At 48.2% G+C, this 17,063-nt stretch overlaps 1 protein-coding gene across 9 annotated transcripts in view; it reads right to left on the reverse strand.

Annotated features, from left to right (window-relative positions):
- WNK2 (WNK lysine deficient protein kinase 2) overlaps positions 1 to 17,063 on the reverse strand; it is a 154,902-nt gene that overhangs the window by 100,298 nt on the left and 37,541 nt on the right. For all 9 annotated transcript variants that reach the window (XM_069575634.1, XM_069575629.1, XM_069575628.1 and 6 more), the window contains exons 3-7: positions 10,802 to 10,974; positions 10,349 to 10,569; positions 6,691 to 6,848; positions 3,901 to 3,989; positions 1,498 to 1,717 (exon numbers count right to left, since the gene is read on the reverse strand). In XM_069575634.1, the coding sequence (XP_069431735.1) occupies positions 1,498 to 1,717; positions 3,901 to 3,989; positions 6,691 to 6,848; positions 10,349 to 10,569; positions 10,802 to 10,974 (861 nt within the window). The remainder of the gene's footprint in view (positions 1 to 1,497; positions 1,718 to 3,900; positions 3,990 to 6,690; positions 6,849 to 10,348; positions 10,570 to 10,801; positions 10,975 to 17,063) is intronic.

Below are 17,063 nucleotides of genomic sequence, written 5' to 3' on the forward strand. Positions count from 1 at the left end.
AACTCTATTTTGAAGAAAATATGTGCACCCCAGTGTTCTATTTACAATAGCCAAGACATGGAAACAACCTAAATGTCCATGGACAGATGAATGGACAAAGAAGATGTGATACTGTATACATAAAGGAACATTACTTAAATAAAAGGAATATTGAAAGTGAAGGTGAAAGTCACTCAGTCGTGTCCAGCTCTTTGCGACATCACAGACTATACAGTCAATGGAATTCTCCGAGCCAGAAGACTGGAGTGGGTAGCCTTTCCCTTCTCCAGTGGACCATCCCAACCCAGGAATCAAACCAGGGTCTCCTGCACTACAGGCGGATTCTTTACCAAGCTACCAGGGAATATTACTCAGTCATAAAAAAGAATGATGTCAATTGCAGCAACATGGATGGACTGAGAGATAATCATAGTAAGTGAAGTAAGGACAGATATAAACATCATATAATATCACTAATATGTGGAATCTTAAAAAATGATGCAAATGAACTTATTCACAAAACAGAAATAGACTCACAGACACAGAAAACAAATTTACAGTCACCAAAGAGTAATGGAGGGGAAGGATAAATTAGGAGTTTGGGATTAACAGATACACACTACTATACACAAAACAGATAAACAACAGGACCTACTATACAGCACAGAAAAGTATATTCAATATGTTGTAAAAACCTATATTAAAAAAGAATCTAAAAAAGAATATACATACACATATACATAAAAATACATAAACATATATAATTGAATCACTTCGCTGTACACCTGAACATTGTAAATCAGCTATACTTCAATTTTTTTAAATATATCTTATTGATTAAAAAAAAGAACCTACTGGGGTTGAGGGAATCCACTTGTAAAGAAAACATCAGCCATACCTTTGTGACCTACTGCATTTCTGAAAGATGTGCTATTTTCAATGACACGTTATTTTTTTTAAAGAGGAAAAAAAAGGACATGCACTTCTGTGGTTATGACAGGTGCAGCCAAGTACTCACTCTACTGCAATAAGCATGTAGATTTTCACTTTTGCTCAGATTGTCTAGTAAAAATCAGTGTCTAGTTTATTTCTCTTCTTTCCCCCTGTGATATGACGCGTCTCTATACTCCTACACTCGCCAGGCTCTTCAGACCACAATGCTCCTCAGAAACAAAGTGAAATAAAGATCAAAACTCAAAGGCCTACATCTGCACAAAGTTAGCAAGAATCTGGTCAAAACAGGGCTCTCCCTACTATGCGACAGTCCCCAGGGGCATCTCTGCACTGGTCCACAAAATCCTTTCACTGCACCATTTCCAAGGTGATGTCCTACGTGCAGCATTGTGATTGTGACCTACGTTGTCCTTCACAGCTGCACTCAACAACTGGGGGTCCTTGCTCCCAAAACCGCATACCCACTGAGGGACCATGCTCCTTTTCTGACTTCATTCTAATGTTTGGAAACCACACACTTGCAAGGCACGCACCCAGATTTGCCGAGGAACAAGCACACATTACCATTTCCTGTGCCACGTCATCTGGCGTCTCCCTCTCCAGGTCGAAGGTGAACTCTATGGCCCCGTTGTCCTTGGGCTTGCCCTTCAGTTTCTTAGGGTCCTCAACCCAGAGCCGCAGGGCAATGGTGGACTTCCTGCCATGGTCCTCCTCGGCCAGCTCCACCCTCACACCTGTGTCCTCCGCGAAGAAGGCGTGGCTGAGCAGGTCCTTGATCTCATACCTGGGAAGGAGGCAGCTGTCAGGCAGGGCACGGGCACACTACCTGAGAGGGTCCTGTACCTGCCCAGCTCCCCCTGGAAAGTCCTCTGACCTACTCACTGGGCATTTCTGCCCCCGAGGGCAGCATACCTCTGCATTCCCTAACTCTCGGGGGAAGAGGAAAAATCTGCTACTTGAACACATCTAACTACATACTATGTAAGACCTTTTTTTCCCTGTCATTATAAAAAAAATCTCCACTATTAAGAAATGTGGGTAATTCCAAAAAGAATTTGTAAATCAGGCTCTGCACTGTCCAGACAAAGCCTGCTGAGATGCTGGGGAGCTCTCAGCTGTCATAGGATACCGTGAATCCAGGTAAAACTGAACTGGACCAGGACAAGGCAAGTCCCAACCTCCCCAGTTCACCACCCGAGGGACCCTGGCCTCCAAGAAGCAGGGATAATTTTGGAGCCTCCCAAGGATGGGAATTGGGGGTGGGGGGTGTCGTGTTGCCCTGCTAACCACTCTACCGCCCAAATCCACATCCCTAAATGCTTGCCTAGTTTCTGATCTCTGGCACAAACAGATCCCAGTGCTGTCCAGGGCCTGGCTTCCTCCCAGCTTCCTGTCTGTGGTCACTGTGGGCTTTGAGTTCCAGTGGCCCATCACCGATTCTACTGAGGGCAACACATCCCACAGGCGGTGGAACCATGCCACCTGGATAGCTGCATGCATGAAAAGGGGAGAGTAGGGTAAGCAACCCTCACACAGGCTGACAAATGCCTGTGGAGACCGTGGGGAAGCCCAGAAGTTAGGGCCCCTAGGGGCGCAGAGGGCACAACCCCTGGGGACTCTGTCCTGGTCTGGGAGGTGGCTTCTGTACTTTTCTGATGTGAGCTATAGTTCACAGGTTTTTAGTATTTTCTCTTTAAGAAACAAAACATAATGTGCAGAGGGCAAAAGAGAAGACTCAGGAGATCAGGTCAGGCCTGAGAGATCAGGACAGGCCCCTACATGAAAGATGACAGAAAGAACAGAATCACAGTGCTGCCCAGTGTTGGGCACAGTAACATGGGGGAAAAGGCATGAGCTGGCTGTGCAAGGGCAGAGAGGGAATATGAGGGGGTGCTGCTGCTGCTGCTGCTAAATCGCTTCAGTCATGTCCGACTCTGTGCAAACCATAGATGGCAGCCCACCAGGCTCCATGTCCCTGGGATTCTCCAGGCAAGGTGGGTTGCCATTTCCTTCCCCAATGCATGCATGCATGCTAAGTCGCTTTAGACGTGTCCGACTCTGTGCAACCCTATCGACAGCAGCCCACCAGGCTCCTCTGTCCACAGGATTCTCCAGAATCCTGAGAATACTGAGTGGGTTGCCATGAGGAAGAGGTATTAAGGGGAGACACGGAGGAATGGGGAAGGTGGGGAATGGGCAGGATAAGGGGGTAGGGGAGGAGGAAGCGGGGGAGGGAGATGGGAGGAAAGAGGAGGCATAGAGGGTTGACGGGAGGGAAGGAAGGAAGGTAAGAAGGAGTGGGGAAGAGAGAGAGTAAGGAGTGAGAAAAGAAAGGAGAGACAGAGGGAGGAAGGAGCAGAGAGGAGGGAGAGGGAGGGAAAGAGGAAAGAGAGACGGGGGAGGAAAGAAGGAAGGAAGGAGGAAGGCTCGGAACACACACCCAGCTTCCCGGCTGACCAGCTGAGGAAGGAACAGCCTTGATCTGAGGAGGGAGCTGGTCTAGGGGCACCTGGAGGGCTCTGACTTGAATGTGGGACTTTGAAATGGGTCAGACAACAGGTACACGAAAGACGCAGCCTAGAGGTGAGAGAGTGGGCAGAATGAGGCTCGGTGGGAACCCTGGCATGAGGTGTCCTCCAGACTGGGGGGATGGATAGGCTTGAGAGGGACAACACAGAAAAAAAGCAACAAGGGCAGAATGAGGCCCCAGTAGCCCCCACACTCCAGGCTGGGTGGGCGAGAAGCAGCCAGTAAAGGGGATGGGGACTCTAGGACAGTACCCAGAGCCAGGGAGCGTATTCCAGGCAGCAGAGGTCAGTCAGGGGCTGCCCTCCGACTGCCCGGTGGGCTTGCTGGGACCCAGTACATCTGTGACCTGAAGTGGCCTGTCTCCCAACTCTCACCTTCTCTTGGGATGTGATTTCAGGCAGAGCAATAGCCCAGATCCAGCGCTGCCTGGGAACTCACCTTTCTTCCTTGTTTTTGCAGATACACTCCCCAATAATCTCCTTGATTTCAGGATCGTGTACTTTCTCAAAGCTGGCTGGCTTGATGCCCTGAAGATGACATGAGCAGAGTCACCTGACATCGAATTGGGGTCTGTTTCTTGCTTACCTCACACTCACCCCAGTAGAAGAGAAAACGGGAAGCGCAAGAGGCTTGTTTGGGGTTGGAGGGCAGGGGCATCATTTCATTCTAAGGCCCCACTGAAGGGTTACTGGGAGTAGTGAGGTCTGAGGACGAGAAAGACTCAGGGGAGACTCAGAGCAGACATGCAGAATGCTTGCTCTGCCCAATCCAGCTCCACACAAGGGAGCATTTACACTCTTGCTGCACAGAGGAGGTGGGTGTGAGGGAAGGCACATCTATCCAAGGCCACACACCAGCCAGGCAGGACCTCCCATGCCAGCTGCCCAGAGGGTCTCAGAGGCTGGACAAGGAACCCTAAAGAGCTGGCCTTTCTTGCCATACCTCCCCGGAGGATGCAGAAGTCACTCTGTGGTCTCTGTTGCTGGCCAAGGGCCACCAGAGACTCTGGCCACACTGCGGTCACAGGCAGGGCTGACTTCCAAGGCCTAGTGGCTGGAGGGGGTTGCAAACAAGTGTCTGCACCATGAAGGTCCACAGCCGGCGGCCAGATCAGATGACTTTCAGGCAGCAGGAGCAGGAGGTGGCCGAGTACTAAAGCGGACCAGAAAGCCAGCGGGTACCAGGGGTGTGCAGCCAGAGGCATGGGGGGAGCAGGGTTCCGATCCCACAAGCAGATGGGATTCCAAGAGAAGCAGGGGCTGGATGGCAGGGCTTATTCGCAATCTGCCCAGGGAGGGGTTTGGGTGGAGGGGATCCTGGCTTTTGAAGATTTGGAACATAGTGAGGGCTCAACCATCATGTTCTTCCTCCTTCAAAAAGACTGACTTCAAAGGTCTCGTCCTGACTTTTTTTTTTTTTTTTAAGCATATATTTTCCCACAGAGAGGGATGGGGGAGAGAAAAAGTGTACCCTGGGAGTGCAGGTGAGGCCCCAAAGCGCCCAGCAAACTCCTGCCTAGGACACCCGGCCATAACCAATGGGTCATGCTGTGTCTGACATGCAGGGGAGTTTGTGCAGTAACAGACACAGCCCTTGGCTTTAAAAGTGGGCGAGGGGTCCTCCTTGAACATGAGACCCCCGTGGTACTCCACTGAAGCCAACAGAAAAAGAAATTTAATTATGCCAGAAAGAAAGGCCACAATCCTACCAGGGGTGGGAACCAGTGGTCTGAGAAACTATAAATACAGGTAAGGTGCACAGAAGCAGCATTTAAATCTCTGGAGGCCTGTGGCAAAATGTGCCAGAACAAGGTGTTGTTTTGAAGGGGTTCACATCTCTGGGCTCAGAAGCACAGAGTCGGGGCAGCTGAGAACAAAGGATACCAAGACCCTACAAGGACTGGAGCAGATGCTGGCGGCTGGACCTGTGTGTGGGTGTGGCATGAGGGCCCAGGGGACCCAGAGCACGAGGGTGTCATGGCAAACAGAGGAAACACTAAGGATCAGGGAATGCACCTTTCATCAGATTTCCTCAAGGAGGCAGGGTAGGTAGGGCCTTGCTTTACTCAAACCAACACGGGTCCATATAGGAGCCTTGGGACCCTGACGAGTGTCCTGTTTCCCAGGGCCTAAATGGGGGGCAGAGGTGCTACTGAAAGAACCCAGGTGGCTAAGGAGTATGTGCCCAGGAGACTCAGTCCCTGTCTCCCCAAGCCCAGCAGAGGGACCACCACCCCATCCACACACACAACCAGGACCAAGGTCAGCAGCAGCTCCACCTGCACCCTGGGCCCCAGCGCTCCTCCAAGGCCTGGCAATGAAGCCCTAAGCTCCCTTGAGTCCCTGTCCCCCTGAAGGACCTGCCCATGGCCGATGGGTCACCTCTCTGGTAAGCACCTCTGGGGAGCTGCGCACCTCCATGGGTATCTGACCCACACCCACTAGCGCCACTAACCAAGGACTCTCTTCATACCTTGCACCCTCAGCAGCACACAGGAGGCGCTTAGAGTGAAAAAAATGACTGATAGATAACTGAAAAGGAAGACTCAAAGGACAGAAACAAGCTGTGACCTGCAGGGAGGGCTCAAAGTAGAGGGCGGGATGAGGGCAGGTGCTCTGGGGTTCCAAGAGCCATGGCGCCTCACGCTTCTGCAGAAGTGAGGAGGCTGCAGGGATGTGGGGGCTGGGGTTGGGGAGAGGCAGCCAGCATTCGGGCGGTGGGGCCTGGTACCTGCAGGTACAGATGGACAGTGAGGTAGCAGGGCCCAGAAAAGGCACAGCCCCAGCTGCCCTGGGCTAGATGCTCCTGCTGCACTCCCCACCCAGCAGGACAGCCACAGCGGGAGGACAGGATGCCGTTTTCAGAGCTGAAACCACCTGATCAAAGTCTAGGGACATGCTAGAAGGCGGGAGGGCCAGCAGCCTCCAGGTGGCACAGAGGAGGGTCTCTATGGACAGGTGGCCTGGGCCTCCTGCAGAGGCCCCTTTGGTGCTCCAGCCCCGCAGCGCTGCCTGAGGCCCCAGTGAAGGCTGCAGGGTCCACCCACAGCCCACGTTACAACCGCTGCTACTCCACAGAAGCTAGGAGACCCCCTACTAGTCCTCTAATTCTCCATCTGTAAAATGGCTTCCTTCCCTTTCTCACATGGCTCCTGTGAGGATTTTACAAAGCACACAGAGCTCAACGTGGGACACACAGCCAGCCCATCACAGTGGCCGGTGGACTCACACAGGTGACCTTCCTGTAGATCTGGGCGGCATTCTGGCACTCTGAGTAGGGGTACTCCGAGGTGGCCATCTCCAGCATGCACATCCCGAAGGCATACACATCCACGGACTCATCGTAGTGCTCCTCGTACATCTCTGGTGCCATGAACTCGGGGGTACCTGCACCCAGGAGCAGAAGACGCAGGGTCAGTGGTCACTGGGCCTCGGAGCCCCCTGGGCCTCTCATCAGAGTCCCACACCTCCTTCCCCATCCACAAGCCAGGACAGGCCTGCCCCCATGCTCCTCGCCACTGGTTCTAGAATCCAGGATTCAAACAGGATTCTGCTTTACTGATAGGAGTTTCCCCAAATCCGCGCCACCACCCCCCCATACCCTCCCAATTCCAGGGTGGATCAGTTTATAGCTCCATCCCCTGACCACAGAGCTGGGAGACCATTGCTTCCCAGGAGACAGGGTCTGTGCCAGAAATGATGGAGGTGCCTCTCTTGGAGGAGGCAGAAGTCTGAGCACATCCCTCCTGGCTACAGGCCCGGATAACCCAGAGCAGACAAAAACTTGGGGTCACCACAGAGCTACGTAAGTTGTAAAAGCCCAGAAAGGCCCCCATGTCCCTAGACAGGCAGAGCATCAGTCAGCACAGTGATCCTCTTCACTAAAGATGGCTGCCTGCGGACAGCTGGGCACATGCCAATCATCTGGCAGGTACCAGCAACGTGTTATGGTGAGAACTGCCCGTCCATTCTAAGCACAAGAGATTTTAAAACAAAGCTCACTCTGAATTTGTAAGGACATGATAGACTCACATAGGCTGAGTAAAATAAGCAAAATATATGATTGTACATGCATGCTGGCCATCCCATATAAAACCATAAGCACAGACAAAAATGACTCATCTAGAAGGTGGCGTTACAGCTTTTTCCTTTAGTCTGGTGTTTTTTAATTTTTCTGTAACAAATATTTGCTTTAAAAATCACAAACTCTTTTTTTTTTTTTTTAAAGAAAAGGTCCAACTGAGCATCTGTCAAGCTGAATGCAAAGAAATGGGGCCATCAATTTCAATAAGACTGCTTAATTTCAACTTCTCCATCTTTGTTGACCTTGGAAGATTCTCAAAACGTTCCAGTTTTTTTTTCAAAAAGCAGATGTAAAACAGTACAAACTAGTGTGTTAAAAAGCATGAGGTTTTGGGGTACCTGGCATGCAGGGAAATTAAGGGTGATTTTAATTTTTTTTCCTTTACCCATAATTTCAACTTAAGATGTATTATATATTTACCAAAAAAAAGAAGTTAACAGTTTGGGTAAAAAATGGAAAACACAAGAATCTACGTTGAGTTACAAACATGCATGAAGAAGTCTCAAAGATTGCATCAGAAATAATGATGAATAGAGAGAGAACTGGAGTTCAAGGGACCTTGCACTGGCCATTTTTCATCCTTTTGGGTTTTTGGACCATACGATAATACTGAAAATTTTGGCATTTGGCCATGTCCATCTAGAAGGATAAGAGAGAGGAGCCTCAGGGCTGCTGGCAAGCAGCTGGGAGCAAAGCCGGCTTAGAGAGGACCCGACTTACCTGCCCAGACCTCCTGATCACTCAGCTCAGTCTCTTCTGAGACCCTTGGGAACCAGAAATGCTGCTTTGCAAGAAATACCCCAAGGACCCAAGATGTTCTGACTTTGTGGGAGCAGAGTGGACAATGGGTGTGTGTGGGGCCCAGCTGCAAGGTGGGATGGTGGTGATGCCAATTTTGCACTTGTGCAAGGGCCATGGACACCAAACTTTTTTCTTTTTCCTTACAACACAGCTGTTTAAATCTAAATGTTAAGAAGAATGTGTGTATGCTGGCACCCATACACACATGTGTCCAGGGACCTCTGGGCGCACCTCCTACGCCCCACAGCTCTGCATCCCCCAAGTCCCAGCCTCCATGGCTGTGAACACCTGCAGGAAGGACTGTGCCAACTTCACCTCCACCCACTCAGGGCCCGGCCAGCACAAACGCAGTGAGAGCACCCCATGACGGCGTCAGATCCACGCAGCCCTCAGGGACAAACCCCACAAGGGTCAGGGGGAGCCTCTAGGAGGCTGCCACCGCCAGATATCTCAAATCACGTCTTATTTGCACAACACCTCTCTGACGGCTGCACCTAGAATGGGTCTATAGTATCAAAGGCCCCCATAGGTACCCTGGACACAGCATGGAGGGAAAAGCCTCATTCATAGGCCTAGGGGATCCTTCACCTGACCACAGACCCCCACTCAGCTGAGGCCCCTTGCTGGGGACAGGGTCTTGCTGCCCACCTGTTTAGATGTGCTGACCAGCCCCCATTTACAATGAGCATGGAGCTTCGAGGGCTCCAGCTGAGCAAAAGGTGGGGTGATCAGGGAGCCCTGTGGAGCCAGACACTGAGTGGGGCTCACTGTGCCTCCAGAAACACGCAGGCTTCACCTCACCCCACTGCATCACTCAGCAACTGGACGTCCATTTCCAAGAGGAAAAAGCTGTCAAAGAAGCCCTGACTTCCAAGGCCAAACCTGCAAAGCCTGCCTGGACACCTCTAGCAGCTCGGAGGCTTGGTGGTGTTTCCCCCAAATCCCTGGGTCCCACAACCAGGCCCTCACCTGCTCCACCCATTTCACAGATAGGGAACTGAGGCCCGAGTCAACCCTTGCATCACCACTCAGCTCCCCTATCCAGCCAGAGGCCACAGGCCTCACATCCGCAGGACACTTGGTGGCTACCTTGTCCCAGATGTTGTCACATTCCAAAACCACTAGGCTGCCAGAGAAGTTTCCAGATTCCCAGCAGTTCCATGTTCCACAAACAAGTCAAGTTCTGTCTCCAACCATACAACAAAACCATGAACTTGCCAAGCCCTAATCACCCTCTCATCTTGCTTATGTGGGAAGACGCCGTCGCATCATGGCATGGAGGAAAGCCTCTCCCAATCTTACCTGATCCAAACTTCCAGAGCCATACCCTACAGCCACCTGACCCTGCAGCTCACTGGCACTTTCCAACATCCTGAACCCTATAAATGGCTGCTCCACAGCCCCTTCAAGCACATTCTTTGCAAAATCTAGGAAGGGCTCCCCGCAGCTCTGGTGGACACACAGTGCCTGCTGCATGCAGGACCAAAGCTCAACCCCACGTGGGGCTGGCATGAACTGCAGACCATGTCCTCACGATAGCCACAGCCACAGAGGAGCTTCTCTGAGGAGGATAAGAAATGCAGAGGCTAATAGCCAGCAAACTGCCATCCACATGAAATCCCTCAGCCCCACACCCCTCATGCTCACTCCATACCCCAAACTACCCCAAAGGTTCCCTCTGTGGGTCTTGGGGTCTGGGGCACCCTCCCCACCCTCAGTCCACTGAAGGCAGCTCCAGCCTCAATGACCACGAAGTCCCCACATACTTCTGTCCTTCAGATCTCTTTCCTGCACCCAAGTACCCTTAGTGTCCACAGGCCCTTGGGTGTCAGTCAGCCTCAGCACCCAAGGGACACAGCTAAGGGACACACACAGGGCATCCAGGGCTGCAGCCAGGCATAGGGGGCACAGGCAGCAGAGCCAGCACTTGCAGGATGGTGATCCCGGGCAGGTGGGGAGGTGCCCTGAAGCACAGGGGCATGAAGAGACAAGACGGGCTCACCTATCACGCTTTTAGCAAAGGATGCTCTCTTGAGGGTGGCCAGGCCCAAGTCGCCGATCTTCACAGACCCTGTGGGCCCAGTGATAAAGATGTTGTCACACTTGAGGTCCCGGTGGATGATGGGGGGCGTCCTGGTGTGCAGGAACAGCAGGCCCTTCAGGATCTGCCGGCACCAGCTACGTAGAACCTTGGGCTTCATCACCTTGAACCGCTTCAGATACCTGCAGGTGGGGGTGAGGCTCACCCACGGCTCGTGTGGGGAAGGGACTCCCAGTTGCTGAGGGCTGTGTATTTATTTCCCAAACAGGGGCACTTCTGAGAAAGGGCTGCTGGCCACACCAGCCAGGACCATCCCAAGCAGACGCAGGCCCAGGGCCTCAGCCATTGCAACTCTTGAGGCCCAGGCCAAGCCCACCCCAAGGCCCCAGCTGGCTGGGTGGGTAGCATGCTCACGTCTTCAGTGTCCCCGAGGTCATCAGTTCGGTCACCAGCACAATGCACCGCTTCCCCCTGGCACTGGACTCCCAGAAGTCATAGAAGCGCACAATGTTAGGGTGCTGCAGGCCCTTCAGCATCTCGGCCTCCTCCTTGAACCGCTGCCTCTCCAGTTTGGTGAGCTTCCGGTCCTAGAGAGAAACACACACGGACTGAGAGCGATACTTGGCACAGCCTCAGGCAGAGGCCTTGCAGGGAGCCGGGGCCAGGACTCTGCCAGGCCGCTCTCTCGGCTCTTAACACACAACACGGCAGGAGGAAAGGACTAGATATCTGGAGTTGAGGGAAATCTGACCCAGTTTCAAGTCCTTCCCCTCTTTACCCACAGAGAGCAGGACAGGCCTGATTCATGAAGCCAGCACAACTGTTCACGATTGTCCAACATCTGGACCATCAGACCCTGATATCTCATCAATTTCAAATTAGCTTCTCTCTGCTCAAGAAGCTCAGCAAAAAGGTCTCTGGGAATCAGAGATACCGCCAAACCCCACACTGTAATACTCATGTGTTTTTTCCCCCAAAACACCTCTGAGGGGCAGCATCAAGATGGCAGAGTAGGAAGATGTAGAGTTTGCATCTGCTCACAGCTAGGGCGCTGACGAGGCCCTGATGCGGGACCTGGACACCTGAGGGGTGGGAGGAATTCCCGAGCAACCAGGTAGGATGTGGGAGGGAGGGAGAGAAGAAGAGTGGCGGTGGGACCAGACAGGCACCACTGAGGGTGTCTGGAGGAGAGGGAAGGTTTCCGCACTCAGAGGAGCCCACTCACCACCAAGGGATCAGCGAGGACAGGGAGGAACCTGTGGGAGGCTGGGAATAGAGGGGAACACAGCCAGCGTCTCCTCTGCCCACTCAGCCCCGGTGAGTCTGTGGGGGTCCTGGGCCTGAAAGCCCCACCACCCGCTGGGACCCCTCCAGCTGCACAGATCTCAGGCCTAAGACCACCCGGCCCCCCTACCACCCCAGGCCTCTTCCAGACGCTTGCATCTTAGGCCTGAGTCCAGCCCCAACGCCTCTTCCAACTGTGTGGATCCCAATCCTGAGCCCTCACACCCACAAAGGCCTCTTCCAGCCACACAGTACTGGCAGCCCAAGTCCCGCCCCTGACAGAGCTTCCTTTGGCCATGTAGGTACAGGCAAGCCGGACGCCACCCGCCTCCAAGGCCTCTTCCCTGGCTGCGCCAGCCCCTATGGGCACGCCAGTGGAGGCCTATGCCCCAACTGGCCTACATGGCATGTGTGCTCCAGGCCAGCTTCAGGAGCAGATGCTAGTGAGCGGAACACCAAAGCGGGTCCAGAGACCTATCTGGAGGTCTTGGAGGGTCCCCTGGGGAGGCAGGGGGAGGCTATAGCTCACAGTAGAAGGAAGAAGACTGGAAGAGGAGGCGTGGAGAGTATTTTATTTATTTTTTCTCAATAGTTACTTATTTTTATTTATTTATTTGGCTGTGCTGGGTCTTAGCTGTGTCACGTGAAAGTGAGATCTTTGACCTTCCTTGCAGTAAGTGGAATTTTTAGGTGTGACATGTGGGATCTAGTTCCCTAAACAGGGATCAAACTCAGGCTCCCTGCAATAGAGCACAGAGTCTTAGCCACTGGACCACCAGGGAAGTCTTATTTTTATGTCTTTATCTTTTATTTTTATTCTTTTTCTAATTAGTTTTTAAACTGCTTTATTGTCTTTCTTTTGCCTTTCTTTTTTCTTTTTTTTTTTTTTGCTGTTATCATTCTGTTTTATTTTGTCCTGTTTAATTTTTAGAGTTATTTTGCTAAATATAGTTTTTACTTTCCTAATTACCTTACTTTATTGTTTGGTATTGTTCTGTTCTTTTCTGCTTGTTGCTTGCTTTTTTTTTTTTTTTCTTTTTTCTGCACTTTAAGGCTTACTGGGCCTTAGTTCCCAGGCCAGGGGTTGGGCCTGAGCTCCTGTGGTGGTAGTGCCAAGTCCAAACTGCTGAATTAACAGAGAACTGCAGGTCACAGGGAAATTAGTCAGTGTGAGGTCTCCCAGAAGTCCTCATCTCAGCACCAACACACAGCTCCACTCAACTGTCTGCAAACTCCAGTGCTGAACTAATCAGGTCAAACAACCAGCAAGACAGGAACACAGCCCTGCCCATCAAAAACAATGGGATAACAAAAAAAAATACGTTACAGATGTAGAAGCAAGGTAAAAACCTTACCAAATAAATGAAGAGGAAACAGGCAATCAACCTGAAAAAGAATTCAGAGGAACAGTAATAAAGATGATCCAAAATCTTGGAAATAGAATGGAGGTGTGGATCAAGAAAATACAAGAAATATTTAACAAGGACCCAGAAGAACTAAAGAATACACAGTGATGAGCAACACAACAAGGGAAATGAAAAATACACTGGAAGGAATCAATGCAAATTATCTGAGACAGAAGAATGAATAAGTAAGCTGGAAGATCAAATGCTGGAAATAATTACTGAGGAGCAGAATAAAGAAAAAGAATGAGAAGAAATGAAGACAGTCTCACAGACCTCTGGGACATCACTGAACACAACAACATTCGAATTATAGAGGTCTCAGAAGAAGAAAAGAGAAAGGGTCTGAGAAAATACTTGAAAAGATTGGTCGAAAACCTCCTCAACATGAGAAAGGAAATAGCCACCCAAGTCCAGGAAGCACAGAGACTTCCCTACTCAAGGAGACAAACCCAATGATAATCACACTGAGACACATATTAATCAAACTAACAAAAATTGAATTCAAAGAAAATATTAAAAGCAGCAAGGAACAGCAAAAAATAACACACAAGGGAATCCCCAAAAGGTTATCAGCTGATTTTGCAGCAGAAACTGCGTAGGCCAGAAGGGAGTGGCAAGATACATTTAAAATGATGAAAGAGAAAAACCTACAAATAAGATTATTCTAGCCAGCAAGGATCTGGTTCAGATTTGATGGAAAAATCAAAAGCATTACAGACAAGCAAAAGCTAAGAGAATTCAGCACTTCCAAACCAGCTTTACAACAAATGCTAAAGGAATTTCTCTAGGAAACACAAGGGAAGAGAAAGACCTATAAAAACAAACCCAAAACAATTAGAAAATGGCAATAGGAATATACATATCAATAATTCTCTTAAATGTAAATGGATTAAATGCTCCAACCAAAAGACTGGCCAAATGTATACAAAAACAAGACCTGTATACATGCTGTCTACAAGGGACCCACTTCAGACCTAGAGACTCGTACAGACTGAAAGTGAGGGAATGGAAGAAGGTATTCTATAGCAAATGGGTATCAAAAGAAAGCTGGAGAAGCAATCAGATAAACTAGACTTTAAAATAAAATAAAGACTATTACAACAGAAAAGGAAGAACACGACATAATGATCAAGGGATCAATCCAAGAACAAGATCTAACAACTGTAAATACTTATGCACCCAACATAGGTGCATGTCAAAACATACGGCAAATGTTAACAGCAATCAAAGGAGAAATCAACAGGATTACAATTACAGTGGGGGGATTTAACATCCCACTTATACCAATGGACAGATCATCTAGACAGAAAATAAATTAGGAAATACAAACTTTAAATGACACAGCAGACCAGACAGACTTAACTGATACTCAGAGGATATTCCATCCAAAAGCAACAGAATACACATTCTTCTCAAACACACACAGGAAATTCTTCAGGATAGATCACATCTTAGGTCATAAACCAAGTCTCAGTAAATTTAAGAAAATTAAAATCATATTAAGCACCTTTTCCAACCACAATGCTATGAGATTAGAAATCAATTATAGAAAAACAACTGTAAAAAGCACAAACACATGGAGGCTAAATAATATGCTACTAAGTAGCTAAGACATCACTGAAGAAATCAAAGAGAAAATTGTAAAAATACCTAGAAATAAATGACAACAAAAACATGACAACCCAAAACCTATGGGATACAGCAAAAGCAGTTTTAAGAGGAAAGTCTATAGTAATTCAATCCTATCTCAAGAAACAAGAAAAATATCAGATAAACAACCTTATACCTAAAGCAACTACAGAAAAAAGAACAAGCAAAACCCAAAGTTGGTAGAAGGAAAGAAATCACAAAAATCAAGAGAAATAAATGAAATAGAAAGGAATGAAATAATAGCAAAAATCAATGACACTAAAAGCTGGTTCTCTGAAAAGAAACAAAACTGATAAATTGTTAGCCAGATTCATCAGGAAAAAAAAGGGAGAGGATTCAAGTTAATAAAATTAGAAATGAAAAAGGAGAAATTACAATTAATACCACAGAAATACAAAGGATCATAAGAGACTGTGGTGGTGGTTTAGTCGCTAAGTCGTATCCAACTCTTGTGACCCCATGGACTGTGTAGCCTGCCAGGCTCCTCTGTCCATGGGATTCTCCCAGCAAGAACACTGGAATGGATTGCCATTTCCTTCTCTGCTGCTGCTGCTAAGTCGCTTCAGTCCTGCCCGACTCTGTGCAACCTCATCGAGAGCAGCCCACCAGGCTCCCCCGTCCCTGGGATTCTCCAGGCAAGAACACTGGAGTGGGTTGCCATTTCCTTCTCCAATGCATGAAAGTGAAAAGTGAAAGTGAAGTCGCTCAGTCATGTCCAACTCTTTGTGACCCCATGGACTACCAGGCTCCTCCGTCCATAGTATTTTCCAGGTAAGAGTACTGGAGTGGGGTGCCATCGCCTTCTCTGATTTCCTTCTCTATAAGAGACTATCCAAGCAACTACAGGCCAATAAAACAGACAACCTGGAAGAAATGGGCAAATTCTTAGAAAGGTACAATCTCCCAAGACTGAATCAAGAAGAAATAGAAAATTGTTTTAAACAGATCAATTACAAGTAATGAAATTGAAACTCCAATTAAAAATCTTCTGACAAACAAAATCCAGGACCAGATGGCTTCACAAGCAAATTCTATCAAACATTTAGAGAAGATCTAACACCCACCCTTCTCAAACTCTTTCAAAAAACTGCACAGGAAGGAACACTCCCAAGCTCATCCTACAAGGCCACGATCACCCTGATACCAAAACCAGACAAAAAAAAAAGCACAAAATAAGAAAATTACAGACAAATATCAGTAATGAACATAAAGGCAAAAATTTTCAACAAAATACTAGCAAACAGCATCCAAGAACATACAAAAAGGATCATACACTATAATCAAGTGGGATTTATCCCAGGGTTCTTCAATACACATAAACCAATCAGCGCAATAACCCATATCAACAAATTAAAGAATAAAAACCATATGACCATTTCAATAGAGACAGAAAAAGCTTTTAACAAAATTCAATATCCATTCATGATAAAATCTCTCCAGAAAATGGGCACAGCAGGAACCTACCTCAACATAATAAAGGCCATATATGACAAACCAACGGCAAATATGCTCAGTGATGAAAAACTAAAAGCATTTCCTCTAACATCAGAAACAGACTTAGTAAGAATGTCCACTCTCACCACTATTATGCAACATAGTTTTGGAAGTCCTAGTTATGAAGAAAAAGAAATAAAAGGAATGCAAACTGGAAGAGAAGACATAACACTGACACTGTATGTAAATGACACGATACTATACATAGAAAACCCTAAAGATGTCAGTAGAAAGCTACTTTAGCTAATCAATACATTTGGTAAAGTTGCAGGATACAAAATTAATGTACAGAAGCTTCTTGCATTACTATACTCTGACAACAAAAGTTGAGAAAGAAATATCAAGGAAACTCCCATTTACCACTGCAACAAAAAGAATAAAATATCTAAGAATAAGCCTACCTAAGGAGGTAAAAGACCTGTACTCAGAAACTAGTACACATCAGTATATGACACTGATGAAAGAAATCAAAGATGACACAAACAAATGGAGAAAGATACCACACTCTTGGATTAGAAGAATCAATATTGTGAAAATGACTATACCACCCAAAGCAATCTATAGATTCAATGCGATCCCTATCAAATTACCAATGGCATTTTTCACAGAATTAGAACAAAAAATTTTACAATTTATATGGAAATACAAAAGACCCAAAGAGCTGAAGCAATCTTAAGAGAAACAGAGCAGAAGAAATCAGGCTCCCTGACTTCAAACTACACGACACAGCTCCAGTCATCAAGACAGTATGGTACTGACACAAAAACAGAAACGCAGATCAGTGAAACAGAACAGAAAGCCCAGAGATAAACCCACACACCCATGGTCACCTAATGTATGAC

Source organism: Ovis canadensis, chromosome 2, assembly GCF_042477335.2.
Source record: "Ovis canadensis isolate MfBH-ARS-UI-01 breed Bighorn chromosome 2, ARS-UI_OviCan_v2, whole genome shotgun sequence".
NCBI lineage: Eukaryota > Metazoa > Chordata > Mammalia > Artiodactyla > Bovidae > Ovis > Ovis canadensis.